The 17467-nt window shown below is 39.4% G+C and overlaps 1 protein-coding gene across 4 annotated transcripts in view; it reads right to left on the bottom strand.

Moving 5' to 3' along the window:
• IPCEF1 (interaction protein for cytohesin exchange factors 1) overlaps positions 1-17467 on the bottom strand; it is an 82895-nt gene that overhangs the window by 17498 nt on the left and 47930 nt on the right. For all 4 annotated transcript variants that reach the window (XM_015621410.3, XM_015621409.3, XM_015621412.3 and 1 more), the window contains 4 exons: positions 11750-11823; positions 10542-10613; positions 7493-7554; positions 3683-3771 (listed from right to left, as the gene is read on the bottom strand). In XM_015621410.3, the coding sequence (XP_015476896.1) occupies positions 3683-3771; positions 7493-7554; positions 10542-10613; positions 11750-11823 (297 nt within the window). The remainder of the gene's footprint in view (positions 1-3682; positions 3772-7492; positions 7555-10541; positions 10614-11749; positions 11824-17467) is intronic.

Below are 17467 nucleotides of genomic sequence, written 5' to 3'. Positions count from 1 at the left end.
CTGTAAGACTGTGCCAAACATTGCAGCACCCAGACATTTATATTCCCCTATGAAAAGTACAGCACTGTGTTTCAGGTGTGGTTTTGTTTCTGAAATAGAAACCTTCACATATGCATCCTCAAGCAAAGGAGAAGGAGATGCTGTAGTAAACTGCAAGTGCTAAAAATGCCCTTGGGAGCACAGGTGATATGAAGCATTTCACCAAAGAGTTCCTATCACACAGACAAATTGTTAAAGAGTTTACAAAGTAAATCAGAACTACCAAACAGTAACAGCTCTTGCCCACATATTGTAGATGGTTTAATTTGCTCTAAATTGTTCAAAGATGGAAAAGGAAAATACTGGATCTCACCTCCATTTTTCTGGAATTTGTCCATTAAAAAAAAAAAAGTTATTGAAATGAAGATTGTGCCTCACTGAGGGGAATATATTTTTGTTTTCATTGTGTGTTAATTAAAAAATATGAGTGAGAATAAATATGACTGCCAGAAAGTGTTTCCTTTTCTCTGCATATGTGTTGTGTTTTGTTTTTTCTTTGGCATGACAAATGTTTACCTGACTTATTTGAGTGACTCCTTTGGAAATTTTGAAATCATCCATATGATAATAAATTTCCATTTGGGGATGTTCTAAAAAGCAGATCATAAGGATTTCACTGGAGATTAATGAGTCTCTAGATATTTTTTAGAGAAAAATTATGACCATGAAACTCTTCAACAGCTTTTTTGGCTGCTGCTGCTGCAATCTATTGTCTCAACATATCTGATTTTTTTTTAACTGCATATCCATTCACACATGAACAAATTAATGCAGGTGGTCAGTTTAACTTTTGTCCTACAGATGTTATAAATTACTTGTTCCTCACTTGCTTTTTTCCTCCACAATTCCGAAACCCATGCAAACGCATGGAACCTCACGATCACTACTTTTATCTCCTGCAAATTTCAAAATGGTTTGAGTCAGCAGAGAGTAGAACAGCAAGTACAAACTGTGTGCCAGAAGGACAGCAAAGTGTTTGCAGCTCTAAAATGTAACAGAGCCTACACCTGGGTTTTTGTTAGTTTCCAGAGTAATAATTTTTGGTTTGGAGTTGATGTCAAGAAGTTTGGAGGCCTTTCTGCTTGAAATAATAAAAAGAAGTTAAGTTCAGTCAATGCCTGTGGCATTGAGCTGAGTTGACAAGATAAGTGTCACTTCCAGTAGCAATTTGAGAAAGCTGAAGTAGGCCAAGTGCTGCACCCACAGAATATGAACCAAATCCACCACATTTTTGAGATTTCACAGCTTGGTTCAAGAACTCTGCAACAAAGAAACAGGCAGAGAGCTGTGTTTAACCAGCCCTCCCTGAGACAATCACAGGCTTCAAACCTAGAATTGAGTTTTTAGTAGAAGCTGCACTTTCCCAATGATTCCAGTGTTTTTCTTCTTTCAGCACTTGTCCAGAAGTGAAAGGGATACTAAATACAGTATTTAGCAGACTCTGACTTGCAGTCAAACAGAGCTGTTCCTATTCACTATGTAAGTGGGCTGAGCCTGGGGCAGACCCACAGCAAAAGGAGTTTATTCCAGCGGGCAGTTCTGGGGTGAAAAGATGACACTTGCTCAGGAGACACTAACCTTTGTCCACAAGGGAAGGGATTTTCAGGGATAAGAAGAAGGGAAATCAGCTGACAAAGGTAAAGGCTTAAGGGAAGATACCCTTTAAGGAAAAGCTTGAGAAAGCAGGATCCCTCAACATCTGCACCACTGCCTGCCTCCCACGTGTTCCCTGCCAAAATGTGGAGGCCAGCACTCAAGAGGAGCATATGGGAAGGAGACAACCGGAGGTTGCCTCTGCAGCAGCAGACCAGCAAGCAGCAGGAAACCAGAAAAACAGAAAACTAAAAACAGCACCTGTTTAAAACTCATCATCTGGAAAAACGCAGGCATTCGCTCAGAGGTGAGCAGACGGAAAACACATCTCCATCCTCCTAAAGGCAAGCCACTGAAGTATGAAATTCGAGATGCTTTGTTAACTGACCCATGGCCCTGAATAACTGTGGGAGACATATTGCCAAAGTTCTTCTCTTCTCTGAAATTTATAGCCACTCAGTCACACTTAACTTCCAGCTAACGCAGGCAATAAATAAAGAGTAAGGTTCTACAGCAGCGAACTCCTCACACCCCCGCGCGCCAGGAGGATTGTTCTAGTGATAAATGTTGCAGGTTTCAGGAGAGGAAGTGAAGACTGACTTATCTGACTGAAAACGAGGGGGGCAAATGGGTGTCTGTGTGACATGCACTCCCAGCTTTATGTGAGCTACTTAGAGACCGCCAGACAGGCAGTCCTGTCTGTGACATCTTTTATAAACGCCTGTGATTGCACAAGCTTCTCTAGCTCATCTGTATATTTTGGATTTGCTCCTGCTTCGCTGCTCCTGTGCCCGCCCCAGCTACTGTGTGTCATTTCAGCATGGCATAGAGGAACTTGTACCACAGCAGTGAGGCAGCAGACACTTCCCTTCCATGAGATGCCGTGAGAATATTCAGTACCAAGTATATTGCTGCACACCTCTGAGTGTTAACTTTCAGGTAGTGAAGGGGAAGGCTTGAATCAGGATTCCTTGTTGCCAGCCCAAACCAGAACTGTCATTTCTAAACACAGAATTATGTAAATTTGACTTTCAATTTTGATGGAAAAAAATATAAAAACTAAAAATACTAGTTACAGAGATTAAGGGATTGCCTCTGCTACTTGCAACAGCTGATTTCTATTACAAATGAAACTTTTCTTTTAAAGCCCGCAAAGAGAAGGAAAAACTCACCCCAAACCTACTAGTGAAGCTTCCTGTCATAGCAAATTAACAACTTTTCTTTCATTACTTAAAAAAAATTTAAATGGAAAAATTTTTAATTTTTTTTTTTAAATCTACTTAAATTACATGTAAGAGCAATGAGACCACTGGGAAAAACAATGACATAGAAACAAGATTAATAGGGCAAGAAGTAGATAATAATTAGGCAAGCTGATTTGATTAGACTCATGAGGGTTCATACTGCTTATTTTAATTTATGAAATGAAGAGAGACAGGAAGGAATATTCTGGGACAATATGCTACATAGATTTTGGAAGAATGCCTATTTTCTTTTTTCATAGTCTATTTTTCAGAGGTAGAAGAAAAAAAACACAGATTTTTATCTCTGTGTGAAGAGGCCTCTTTCCCTTCTCTTCACTGCCATAAAAGCAGCTTCAAATTCAGCAGTCTTAAAAACAGCTCACTCAAATAAATAAATATGAAGCTGTTGGATATGTTACCAAGGTCACAAAAAGAGAGAGGCTTCAGGATGGATTTTTAAAAAAGAGAGAGAATAGTATGAAAAAAATCAGCTTATAGTGGTGTGTTAAAAAATCTTGTAAAGAAAAGACACGATTTGTGTATGAGGTAGAACAGCACCTTCCTTTCTCCAGCAAGATAAAGAGTAAGGAGCTGATCTTTTACAGTGCAAAGCTCCCTGTGGTGCAGGATGTGCCAGCTGTGTGCTCTGCCACAGGGCGGGCAGTCTGTGCATGAAGGTTTCACTAGAATTCAGTGTGGATGTTTCCAGACAATGTTTTAGGTTATTTCTAGAGGTCCACCACCTCAGGAGAGCTCTGTTTCAACCTGCTTGCAACAAGAAACAAGGTAGGAACTGGAACACTTACCGAAGGAGGAGGTGGTGTCTGGACAGTGTAGGGTGGAGGTGGCGTGTCTGTTATTTCTGGATCGTCATGTTCACTTTCACTGTAGCATTCTGAGGTAGACATGGAAAATGAGCAAAAATAAAGAGTTAGACCAACAGATTACTCTTTGCAGCTCTGTGACAACCAAAGATCATCAAGAAGGGTGTTCTGGATTTGGGACTACACTTTAGCAAATCAGTGTCTCCTAATCCACTTGTGGTAATGCTGGAGAGCTGCTGCAAGTAGCAGAGGTAATCCCTTAATCTCTGTAAGCAGTGAGTTTTCCTGGAGCTAGCAACAGGCATTGGGGCTTTGGCTGCAATTTTGGAGTAAACAGATTGTTCATATCCAGCTTTGGAAGCTATAGAGCAACCTTGTGAAAGCCTTTTGTATCTCACATAGGCACACCATGCAGCATGGCACAACCTGTGAAGAGGTAACACCAAAAGTAAACACAGTACTCTAAAACTACCCTACCTGTCTCTTTTTTTCTTTTCTTTTTTTTTTTAATGAAAACAAACTCATAGGAGGCTCAATATCTCTTGACTTTTGGCAGAGGCAGTAATGCTGTTATTTCTTTCAACTATATGTGCAGCAGGTGAAAACATTTTCAACAAACTTGTTTAAAGGTAGATTAAATGAAATTATGATCATTGATAAAATTAGACATAGAAAAAGGGAGGCAGAATGTTGCTAGTTATTATGCCCAGGACCTGGCAATAGTAAACATTGGACAAGATCATAGAATCATAGAATAGTTTGGTTTGGGAGGGACCTTAAAAGGTCATATAATCCAACTTCTCTGCAATGAGTAAAGACACCTTCAACTAGACCAAGCTGCTGGGTCCAACCTGACCTTGAATGTTTCCAGGAATGAAGGTTCTGCCATCTCTCTGGGCCACCTGTTTCAGTGTTTTTCCAACCTCACTGTAAAGAATTACATCTTTATATCTAGTCTAAACTGGCTCTTTCTTAGTGTTAAACCATTACCCCTTGTCCAGTGTACCTTGCTAAAGTGTTTGTCCCCATCTTTCTTACAGGTCCTCTTTGTGCACAGAAAGGCCACAAAGATCACTTTTGCTAAATCTCCCAACAGAAATGCAACCTTTACAGGAGGAAGTGCTCGCATCCTGCCCTGCACCACACGTGCAGGGTGACAGCACTCACCCCTACCCCACTGAGCTGGGGACATGAGAGCTTGCAAAGACCAAGTTGGAGCTTGATGAGGACATTTTGAGTGCCAAGGGTCACAGAACAGAGGCTGCCCCTGTGGTGTCCATGGGATCCAGCACTGCCCTTTGCTGGCCACATGCACTCAATAGCCTGTGCTGCTCAAGAGCCTCTGTCCAGCTCTGCCCCAAAGAGCAGGAGTTGCTTAAGTCCAGCTGGTTCCTCATCAGAGCTGGACTTCAGGGGCTCACACCACTAGGAAGCAGTGTGTTAGCGTGGCCTCTGGACAGTCACCTGAGATTATTTCATCTAAAATTAACTCATTTAATACCCACATGCTTTATTTTTCTGCATGCTATTGTAGGGGAAGGGTGGGTGTTAATAAGCACAGAGTGAGGGGAATGAAGTTGTGAGAAGAATTTCGACTGTGGGAGACAATTTTGTGCCATGTTAACAAAGGGAAGCTTAAAGAGGTTCATTATTTTTCCTCCCTATACTTTTTGCAGAACTGTAGGATTTTGAGTAGCATAGATTCTATTCTGTTTACTGGAGATATATGCTGGCACATCTAAGCATAAAGAACTGAAGTTGGCGGCAGCAAGGCCTATATCAAATTCTAGCACTCTATTAATGCCTTTTTGAGTAACTCAGTAAAAAGCTTATGCTTTCTACAGCTCCCCTTTCAAACACAGAAAACTGAACACACAAAACACAAAAAACTGAAAAAGAATCAACAGCTGTTTCTGATACTCTAAACAGGCAAGTGGTAGGGGGGTGTGGTGTTAAAATGCACAGAAAGTACCTGAACACACAAGAAATGTTACAGAAAGAGCCAGAACTCTGAAGAATTATGGTGTGTGATACAGAGAGGAAGAACTGGTCAGCAGGAATAGAAGTGACTACGGGTAGAGACAGTGTTTTTATGAAACACGGCAATGTTTCTGTAAGGACATGTCCACCCAGGCACCAGTGGGTGCTGCACCCACCCTGAAGGGAGCTGCTGGATCACCTGTGACAAAACACACTTGAAAAGACAATGAGGTGTTTGTCACCAGAATCAGAAGGCCTTTACCTGAGGGGGAAATGGGTGACTATCCTTAAAAGCTGAAGAAGTATTGGCTAGGTTGTGCTATTGCAAAATTATTGATAACCTGTTGAGAAGTTATTGAGTGGATTATTTTATATCTTTTGGATTATTTTTTTTAGATTAAGATTGATGAAATGACTCATTTTTTATTGCTTCATAATTCTCAATTCAACCAATACAACCAGTATCACATTTTTTGACGTTTAAAAAAATTCGTTTAATATATTAAATTTTTGCTGTTTCCATTTTCCATTGAACTCTTCCCTTCATGAAAAGATGAACAACATATTTTCACACTTCCTCCCTGAGTACAAGTATTTGCAGTTTTTGCTACACAACCTAATATTCAATATAGCCCTTTATCCTAAAGATAATCCTGAAGAGTTTTGATAAAGTTGGCTTCAAACAGGATACAGGCAGGAGGAATTAGATGGTGTGTGAATTAACAAGTTTATTGACAAGAAACAAATGTGAACTGAAAACAAAGAAACTGAAGAGACTTGCTGAATTCTCCAGGAATCACTAGTATCTGTGTTTACCAGCCCAAAACTGCTTTTAATGGTAGAGCATAAATGCAGCCAGATTAAATTAATCAATAATGTAATTACATGTCCCAAGCCTGGACATTAACGACAATCTTGAATTTTGTGATAAAGCAGAAGGGATACAGAGAGGAACACCTCATTGCTTAGACAAAACATGCTGCATCCCCAAAGTGGTCATACTACTGTAAATACCAGTTTCTTCTTCATAATGACAGCTCCTTCACAAGCTCAGCAGTTCTAAAAGGAGCACTGGGTACCAATACTCAAAAAACAGAGACTTAAAACTCAGGTGATGACACATATTCCTCAGAGTCCATTCTTGGTTTGATGACATAATATTACCCAGAGTACCTCTCATTCTAAACCAGCTCCTCTTCCCAGATCTGTGATTTGACTGCTGTTATCCTCCCACCAATATTCTATTAGGTCAGTGTGCAAATTAAGCCAATAAATTAGTTTTTTAGAACTTTTAAAGTTTCTCATTCCATAATGAACTCAGGTTTGGCTCTGAAACAAATTGTAGGCTCCAGAATAGCAGTACCACCCCTCATCCCCCAACCTGGAGGTTGTTGAAACCTCCAGAACTGAAGGACACTGCTGGGATGGGTCTGCAGAGCACAAGGTGTTCCCAGGCCTGCAAGCTGCCATGCTGCAGCACAACTCCTGTAATATAACTCACCAGCTCAAAACCCAGAGCAGCACAGCTTGTCTTCTTCACACTTGGTAGGCTTAGCAAGCCAGCAAACTGCCAGAAAGTAGATACACACCTCTCACAAGATCACCTCGTGTCTCTCACTCATACAGTTTCTCACCATTTTTTCTTTTCCTGTGATTACTCTGTACTGTGACAATGTGGTTACTCTGAGCTCAGACAGTACACAGACCCAAGATGACAGTTCAAAAGAAAGAAAATAGATGACAAAAATTTGGCCAAGCAAAAACTGTGGAGAACACAATGCATTTACACACTGAAACCAGTTAGAAGCATACCTTCCTCATTCTTCCTGTTTGGTGCCTGAGGGTCTACAGCCATTCCCAGCTTACTTAGCCACCTGTGTTTGAAACAGAGGGAACACGGAGTCAGGGACACTCACATACTCTTCACTCTGGGTTTTGCTCCTTTCAGTTGTGTCCTACATCACCACATCTGTTTTCACTAGCCTGAAGACTAAATGTCAAAGTTTCTATTTCTTAGATCATCTTCTAGAAAAGCACCAGTTACCTCTTTATTAATATTCCCTCTAGTGAGCAGGATTAGTTGCCTGGGGTATCTTTCCCTAAAACTGTAAAAAATGTACCACTGATGACCTGGGAGTCACATTTGTGTAAGTTAAAGAAAGGTCAGTGAATTAGTCCAGCTGTTGAGGTGTCATCTTTCACCTGAGATGAAGAAAAAGGCATGGGAGCCATAGAAGATGATGTCAGGTGTCCTGGCCAAAACTATGGCAACAGTCTGTGCCACTTTAAACCAAACTTTTTGATCATAACATATCACATTTTTCAACTTGCTATGTACTTTTGGTTTTAGTAAGTCTCACTTCCTGTATAACAATAAGCTATTAACCAGAGTTTAATAATAACTTAATAATTAAGTTTAATAATAGCTTAATAACTATTAAGCTATTAACCAGAGTGTTTTTCACTTATCTTCCTAGGTGGCTGCATTTTTCCAGTGCTAGAAGCATTCCCTAGTTGTACTATTGTATATTAGGTTTGCCTGTAGGTCATTCAGATCTATCCACATTTTAAGTAGCTAACAACTGAAAAAGCTCAAGCTTTTAAGATTAAAACTCAAAGTGTATATAGAGGAAGTATGAAGGGCAGGAATTTGTTACTGGAAAAAAAAAATTTTGTTTGATTTTGGTTCTAGTAAAGCAATAGGGAATTTGCTAGTAAGATCAGCATCAAAGTAACTGCACTTTTAGACTGCAGTATGAGCAATAGAGCCACAAACAACTCAGAGAAACAAAGTGCCATTTATGTAAGAGTGGTCCATTGGCTCTTTTCTGACAGCTAATCCTAACAGAATGATTTTTTTTTTTTAAATAAAAATCCACCTTAACAAGGAAAAGATTTGTTAAAAAATTCTAGGACTTCATTAATCACGAGGTCAGACAGGTCACTAATAACTAAGTACAACTGGCTAAATGCATGCAGCTAGTCAGCATGCCTTTACTTTTCATGTGTGCATGACAATAGCAAATACATAACAAATCAGTGAAACAAATGACTGCATTAATAAATCCACAGCTGATTTAATAGAGATATATGTACAGGTATATGCATATATCGATATATGCATGAAGAGTTACAAAAGGTCATGCTCCATCAAGCATTTATGCACACCAGGAACTCAACACACACAAATGCTCCAGTGAGTTCAGTGGAACCATTCACACGTGTATTTGCAGGACTGGAGCCAAGAGAACAGATGTCTTTTAGTCTGTTTTGACATATGCGTAAGATTGCATGTACTTTAGATATTAAATGCATGTATTTTATACTTTGCCAAGGAAAACATCATCAGTTGCAACCATGGGGAGTTAATACAGCATAGTGCAGGCTGCTCTAACACCAGGCTACCTAGCTTTAGGCCAAAATGAAATTTACTCAAGAAGTGTCATTGTAACAAAGTCGTTCTGGGGCATAAGAGCTAAGACACCTGCATAGATTTCAGTTACTCACTCGCAGGAGACTAAATATTTTCCACATGAGAATCTTCATCTGGGCTCCAAATTGGCTGCTAGAATTTACTAATATCCTCCATTAGCTCTAATTTTCCTTCTCCATATGTCCTTCCATCTCTTCTCTCTTAACCAGGGTTACCCTCTCTACTCAAATATTCCTGTCCAGATGTCCCACATTCTCAGTCATCCTCATCCTATCTGCCTCAGGAACTTGTCACTCCATTCAGGAGCTCTGGTGGGAAATGCAGGAACACCGAAATGGATGGTTATCTCCCCACCAGAATGCTTCATGAGACTCCAGCTTGCAAAGGGCAACAGATTCTTTTTCATCTATATTTACTTGTATGCATCTGTAGAGTACAGACTTATTAATACATATCTGTGTACATACACTACTGTAATATTGTACATTTCTGTATCTATAGATCTTTCAGAAGGTCACACACATTCTCTCAATCTCTCTCTTCTTCTATTGTGGTAAATATGTATGAGGTTTATAGAGGGAATAAGTAGTCATTGCCCTATGAAAAATCACACAAAGATCACCAGTAGAGTCATGATTAAAATCATGACCTGACTGTTGCAGGAACTCTCCTCCCATTTAAATTTCACTGCTTTGTATCTGGTATTTGGCCATTTAATGCAATAATTTATAATGCAATAGCATAGAGAACAGACTGCAATCTGAAGTAAAAAGGACAAAGGTATGAGATATATCCAAATCAGCCAAAATTGGATCAATAGAAAGTAATATCTTTCTGATAGCTCAGTGGTTTCTAAAATGGCAGCATTCATATCCATTTTTACTTCTACCATTGAGAACGATTTGGTTGTTAATCTTCTGGACATTTGTGGAAAGAAAATTTCTGACCTGTCATGAGGATCATTCAACTACAGCATAGTTTGGTGCTGAAGTTAATGCTAATTTACATTAGAGAAACAGACCTTTCTATCCATCTAACCCTCCTTGTTAGCTGTTATGATACTCTGAAATCAGAAACTGTTATATTGTAGTCCTAGATCATTTATGGGACTTTTCTCTCTTTCCTTTCTCCCCTCACTTCTTCCCAGGTGCTGTACTTGCTATCAAATCTTAGCACCACTCTAACAGAAAGAGATTTATACCAATAACTGCTGGGAAGATTAGTATCAAAACTGGGCTAATTATGCAATTCTGATTTCAATTATAATTAGTGAACAAAGAGCAATCGTTTTCTTCCATTTAGAAAAATTAGACTCAGTAATTCCCCAAATAACTTTGTCAATGGCTGCTTGACAGTGAAAGAATGCACTTTCAAAGGGTGTTCTCATGCATGAGACAGGATGAAACATGACCAGTCGCTTCTACTTACGTGTTCATTTCCAGAACATTTTCTGCCGCAAAATAAAATGTCTTGATCTGTGGGTGGCTGATCTTAATAGCACTTCAGGAATAGAAAAAAAGAAGAGATGTGAAGAAAACTAGTTTCCATAAAAAAGAAAATATAATAGCTGAATGAATTATTTAAAATATTTATTCACTCCACTGTGTTAATCCTGATTAGCTTGACCATCGGTACAGCTCTTTCTTTAAAACTCTAGTATATTTTTAGCTCATTTCCTAGGCCACACATTATTCAGAGAGTATAAACTACAGGATCTAAAAAAGAAAGGAATAAAGACTAAAACAGTCTTCCATTATTTCATTACATAATTCAGTTGCATTCCCATTCCTCAAATACTATGTGCATTTTTGCTTCCTCCAGCTCTGAGATGTAAAGCAAACTTGAAAAATGTTGGAAGAAAGCACCAGTAATGACCCAAGACATGGAACAGCTTCCATGTGCTATGGTCAATCAGGCTAAGACCCCAAAGCATGGAAAACTGTTGACTGAGGGAAGGGACATGGGACACAGTAAAATCACAAGCATCACACAGTAGGTGAAGAGTGACTGAGTTTTCTGACTTCTCCATCAGTAAAACGAAGGCTTTCTCTCAACGGGCACAATTAAAATCATGCTGCACTTTATAACTTCGAACAACAGCAACCCCTTCAAACCTTTGAAGGGTGCTCAGAAGCAGCTGGAAGTCAGTGCTGCATATGGAGTCTGGAGATAATATTTTTTAATGTGCACCCTGCTAAAGAAAGTATTTATTCCCTGCACAACCAAAGGCTTCAAGTACAGCCCAAGCTCAGTTGCACCACAGCAGCCTAAAGAATAGTCCAGGCTTGGAAAGATGCAGCATTACTTGCACCACTGCTGACCTCCTCAGCTAAGAGGGGGCATCTGAGAACCACAGTCTACTCACAATCAGCAAATGAAAAAAAGGAGAAGAAAAAGAAAGCATTTGGCACACATATGTTTGGTTTTTTTTATTTGTGGCTTTAGCAAAGCACATCTGGCAGAGATTTTTCAAAAATATTTTTGCAATATGGTTTTCTTTCAGTAGCTCAATTAATATCTCATTATTTATACAACACAAAAGAACTCCCCACAGCTTCACTGTCAAAGACTGCTGAGATTCATTCCCTGCAATGTTGTAAAAATCATGCAAAACTGTGAACAAGAGACAAACTTACTGCTTTTTTTTGCATTCAATTGCTCGATCCACACTGAAGTCTGGAAGTCTTATAAATCCTTCTGCTTTTTCAGCCTTCCATAAAAGAAAAAAAATTGAATATCACCACATTAGCCAACTGGTAAGCTAGTAGACTCCAATGCTGAATAATATTTAACATGCAAGTGCTTGTTTTTGACAGCTTTTTATACTGTGAAAATATATGCTCATCACCATGGGGACACATTAACGCCTGATGAAATATTTCTACACCCAGCTATATTTGCACATATCTGGGATGCTGGAAAGCCACCACTCCTGTTGGTGCAAGTGGCAGAGTGTAAGCATAGGTTTTGTTGACTAAGAAGGATGAACAAGGGTTATATCATCTGCTCAGATCTGGATGGTACCTACCGTCACAAAAGGAGGGTTTGTGTATGATACAGCGTGTGTGTATCTCACACAGACATGTAACAGCAGCACATAAAATGACCTATGTATAGCTGAAAAATACAATTCAAAAGTGTCCCAAGATGATTCTAAGTAGAAATGGAGGAGGGTGTTCCCTGTATAATTGCAGCATGGACCATTTTGCAGGGCCACCTGTACAGAAGCAAAGCAGAGGCAGTGCTCCCAACCCACAAGGTGCAAGGGGGTCATTCCACGCAGCTGAGTTCTGTGGTTAAATTGCAAACCTGCCTCAGAGGGCTTTGGTCACACAGCTGTAACTCCCTCCAGGAATTTGCAGGCATAGTACAAGAAGTAGCAAAATCCAGGCAGACATTTACATTTACAGTACCCTGTTTATATCCAGTCAGCCCTTCCTGCCTGCAAGGAGGTTTACTGAGCGTTGACGTCTCTGTTCTCAGTCAGCAGGACTCTGAGTCAGAGCATTGCTCCAGAAAAACAGAAGTGACAAGCCTCAAATCCCTGTTTGTGCTGCCTGAAATTGAAACATCTGAAGCAGAAACATCTTCCTTACTACATCTATCTACATACACCTGGTCATCTGCAATAAGATTAGGAGTCCTCGTAACACAAGCAACATAAAATGTAGACAAAAGTCTGTAGGACATAATGTCAGGAAAAAAAGTACTTTCCAAACCACAGAGTGCTCATTCCTGAATTACATTTTTGCTGCTCCCAGCCATTGCTCGTAGACACATTAAAATTCTGAAAATGTACACTGAGTTAAAGCAGGTAAAATATACACAACAATTACAAAGGCAGAGGATAAATGAAGATGACTGACAGTATCTCAAGTCTCATTATGCATGAATATGACAAGACTATAAAAAGATGTTCATCAAGACAAGCTTTAATGCTTGGAAGTATGAATCTCCAAGAACTGAAATATGGATACAGAAAGGATATTTCAGAGGGTGGCTTCCCCTCACATCTGCATATCTGTTCTTTGGTATACAATAAATTATGTCCTAACCATCATTCATGTAATTTACATGTATTAAACATTCATGTGAGAAGTTTATATTTTACATCATCACCAGTGAATGGTTTTGCTGCTCCCAGACACACACACACACACACACACACACACACACTCACACACATCAGTGGAAGGGGTTTTTCTTATTTTCTTTCAGTACAGGAGAAAAAATTATTTTTTTACATTTGGGCTGAAAATCTTTTGTTTAGTAGTATTTGTATGAAAAGGTGCTTATTTGCTACTGTGGGCTTTTAACACTCTCTGATTTTATTCCTGTCTATAAAACTTGTTTAGTGACTAATCAGGGAACTTTTGTTTCCATTCCACAGGTTGGAATTTCATGAGACTAAAATCATTGAGATTAAATAAAAACTAACTAAACCTAATATTACCATACCAGATCCATAGTATATTAAGTATATAGGGATGAGCAAATAAATACTGGTGAGTAATGAAGGAGCACTATTCTTGGGCTGCACTGTACTAAAATGTAGAGATTTTATTATCCAGCATTTCTGTTCCAAAAAGATGATCACTTACTGGATCTGGAACACCGAAATTCCTGTTTAGTTCCCAAGACCAGTCTGAGAATACCAGAGATCAAAAAAGCTCGAAAAAGCTGTCCATGAGGTACAACAATCACTATTGCACACATTGCTGGATGAGAAATGCATACAATGCCAGTTGCTTCTCTGCAGTATGAATCAATACTCCCAGTTTAAGAAAAAGTCACGCACGAGACCCTGGGTGAAGGAATAAACCCATACCGTGGGTATGCAGCAATAAATCTGTGGCCTGATCTGGGTAAGCCATCAGGTGGGTGAGAGAGTGACTCAAGTCTGGGACAGATTTGGCCTTTCTTCCATGTTTCAAATCCAGTTACAGCTCAGCCAGTTACATTTATCAGTGCAGTAACCACTGGTTTAGACTGCACGCTATAAACAGTTTAGAGTGCTGCAAAAGCACTCCTGAGGGGATTAAGTCCATGAAATGCCATTAGATAAGTCACTGTCTCTCCTGTCAATATATAAAAGTATTTGAGCATTTGGATTTTGTATTGGACTAGTGAATCACCAGCACCCCAAAAGCCAGCGTGGAGACACTCACCTGGAACACTCCCAGCCATGAAGAAATGGAACTTGGGCTTGAACCACTGACTTAACCCATCATTAATTTAAATAGATCCCTCTATCATGATTAGGGGAATGCTCTCTAAATTAGTAATGAATATAGATCTGCAGCCTTTTTTTCAGCACTTTAATTTTAGCAGTTGTACAACAGAGAAACCCCCGACTTCTTATGCAGTATTTGGCCTGTTCCAGTTGCTAAAAGATTATGTTCTCACATACACATTCTCTCTCTCTCTCTGCATTCAGATTTTATACTGGTTCTGTCTGTGATTTCATATTTGTTCACTTAAAGAAAAATTAAGGTTTCATTTTATGTGTGAGTGAAATACACTATTTGTACACATCCAGAATGTGCCATCTATGTAACAGAAAAAGAGAGGTTTGGTGGGTATGTATCTTCGGAATTATCAGGAGAAAAAAAAACAACAAAACAAAGAAAACAAGGAAAAAAGGAAAAGAAGTGACTTAAAATCCAAAGGCTGTTATTTCAGTCAGGAAATAGAATTCCAAATAAATCCTAGGAACAGAACATGTGGAAGTAATCTTTTCAGTCATTCTTGGGATAAAAATGACATTTTAAAACATTTAAAGCATATAGACACTCTAAGTGCTTGCTTTCCTCCAAAATGTTATCTCTAACATGACTTTAGCATGCTATTATTTAACTCACACATTACATTCCAGATTCCTTCAGATTTTGATGCAAAGCTGTAAAATAGGCCTAAAAAACTCAGATAAAAGAGAACCTTGACCTGTTTTCTACTTAATCAGGATGTTTAAAAGAATAAGCTGTTATCTCTTGTGGGTTTTATGGAGGTTAGCCTAACATTAATCTGTGCTTTTGCTATTCCAAGTTGTAGAAAAATAATTTCATTAATAACAACAATCTCTGCAAATTCTTGTGGCAAAAAAAAAGAAAGCAGCCATTTTTTCACAGAAAAAGCTTTGCACTTAAAAGAAAAAGAACTTATTTAAGAAACACAATGCATGAATCCAATGAAAGAGGCTAATGTCCTTTTGAGCTTGCCTCAATATATTATCTAAATGTTGTGGCTTTAGGAGATTTATTAAGTCATTTAAAGGTAGTGTAATGCTGCAGCAGGATTTTAAAAAATAGTGTTAGAAAATGAAATATCTTGTTATTGTGGAACAGCTCCAATCTGCAAATCAGGGTAGTCCTCATGACTTCATCAGTGTTTCAGCACTGCCCCCAGAAGACACTATAGATGTTGGAGAAGCAGGTTAGAATTTTAGTTTTTTTATTCTCTCTGCCAAGTACACCAATGAGACATCCTATAGAACTGTGAATAATTTGTGTAAGATATTGGGCCATAGGTCCCCAAGTCTCTCAGCTCAACCAGCTGACATCAATGACTTTTTCTCATCCACATAAGCAGCTATTACAACTCAAAGGTAAAAGATTTTTCTTCTAAAAGACTGTAATTATACAGCTTCCAGCAAAGCTGTTGGAGCGAGGACCAATTTAAATGCAGTGAATGAGGAAAAAAAAAACCAAAAAAACCTACAAAGATAAATAGTGACAGTAGATCACAGCCTGCAACTCTTTTATTTTATATTTATATTTCTTTTCAGCTGAATCCCCATGACAACCACCATTAACACATTCTGTAAAAAGCTATTTCAACTCTATTTGGAAAACCAGTCAAGCTACCCTAAAGACCCACCAGCCAGAGGCATTTAGTCCTTTGTCCCATTCCAGCCAACACTACCAAACACAGTCGAAACAAGCACAAAGAGCCAGGAGCCCCGGTATTACATGTGACAATCCTCCCCCACCACCTCTCTTGCTATGTAGGAGTACTAATTCCCTCTGGGGTTTCAGTATGAGAATTGAAACAGCTAAAGGGTCAGGCAGGATCACAAACTGTACTATTTAAACACTTGTCTTCAAGGCAGCTGCCTGCAGAGAGCAGTACTGGAAAAAAAAGAAATGAATATTAGCGAAGAGCAGTTATCCAAAGAGTCTAGTGTTCTTGAATGCACCCAGAAAGTCAGAAAAATATATTTTGTGACATGTCCTGTGTTTTCAGGAAAAATTCTGACATTTCCTGGTTTTTTGGTTTTTTTTTAGCAAAACCTACCCCTCTGTGCTTCCTCCTAGTCCAAACAGCTTCCCATCCCCAGAATGGGAATGCTTCCATGCTGCAAAGAGAAGTTTATTTGCCTCGTGTTTTATAGAAATAAGAAGGGTGTGTGGGAAGAGGTTCCAGGGCAGCCTACCCAAGCCTGCTGAGACCACTGGGCCTTGACCTCAGCTAACTCATTGAAAATTTATTCAGATTTGCCTGTGTTCTCTAGCTTTATTTCAATGAAGGAGAAGCTTGACTCTTGGGCTGTCTGATCTGCTATTGATGACCTGTTTATTATTTTTATTCTTTTGAGCTGTGGCATTCGCAAAATATTTTATGTTTAATTGAAGGAAATACCAGCTGCAAATGTCACAACAGGTGTCCTATATCATGTACCCAAATCTGCCTCTCATGAGAGACTCAGAACCAGAGTGGCTTGAAGAAAAATTAAACCAGAGTGACAGAAACATCCTGAGCTTCAGAGGCACATGAAGACAAACTTGACCAAGAAGATGATATTCAGATGAGGTTATCTAACCAAATCCAGAATAATGCATGTTCCCATACAAATTCCACCCACTCTCTATTTTCTCCATCTCCATTAGAAAAAAGGTCCAGCACCCTGTTGCTATGCTACAGTTGCCAGTGTCTGGTTTTCACACAGCCACAAACCAGCCATGCTCATTTCTCACCAGAACCAAACTGGTCAAGCAGAGCTACAGGCAGCCAGCGTGCCTCAGTCCCTTTGACATCAGCCCCACTCTCTCATCACCACATTTGGCATCAGCCTCTGTAAAAGGGCTGGTCACAGGAAGCCTCAGGCACATGAGAAGCTGGACTCCTGTTTCAACACAACTTTAGACTGTCATTTTGTGCACCCCCTGGGACCAAGGATTAACTTTACTAAAGACAGTGGAAGTGCAGGCAGTCCTAATGCCAGGCCAGAGACTTGGCAGCAAGTGAATGTGTCACTGCAATTTCTTCTTCATCAACCTAGGACTGAGAATATCTGGGTCTAATTGATCTCACATACAACTCTGAGCATGCCTCTGGTCTCAAGAATTTATGAAAGC

The sequence above is a fragment of the Parus major genome, chromosome 3, assembly GCF_001522545.3.
Source record: "Parus major isolate Abel chromosome 3, Parus_major1.1, whole genome shotgun sequence".
Taxonomy (NCBI): Eukaryota; Metazoa; Chordata; class Aves; order Passeriformes; family Paridae; genus Parus; species Parus major.
This window is presented reverse-complemented; position numbering and strand designations above follow the sequence as displayed.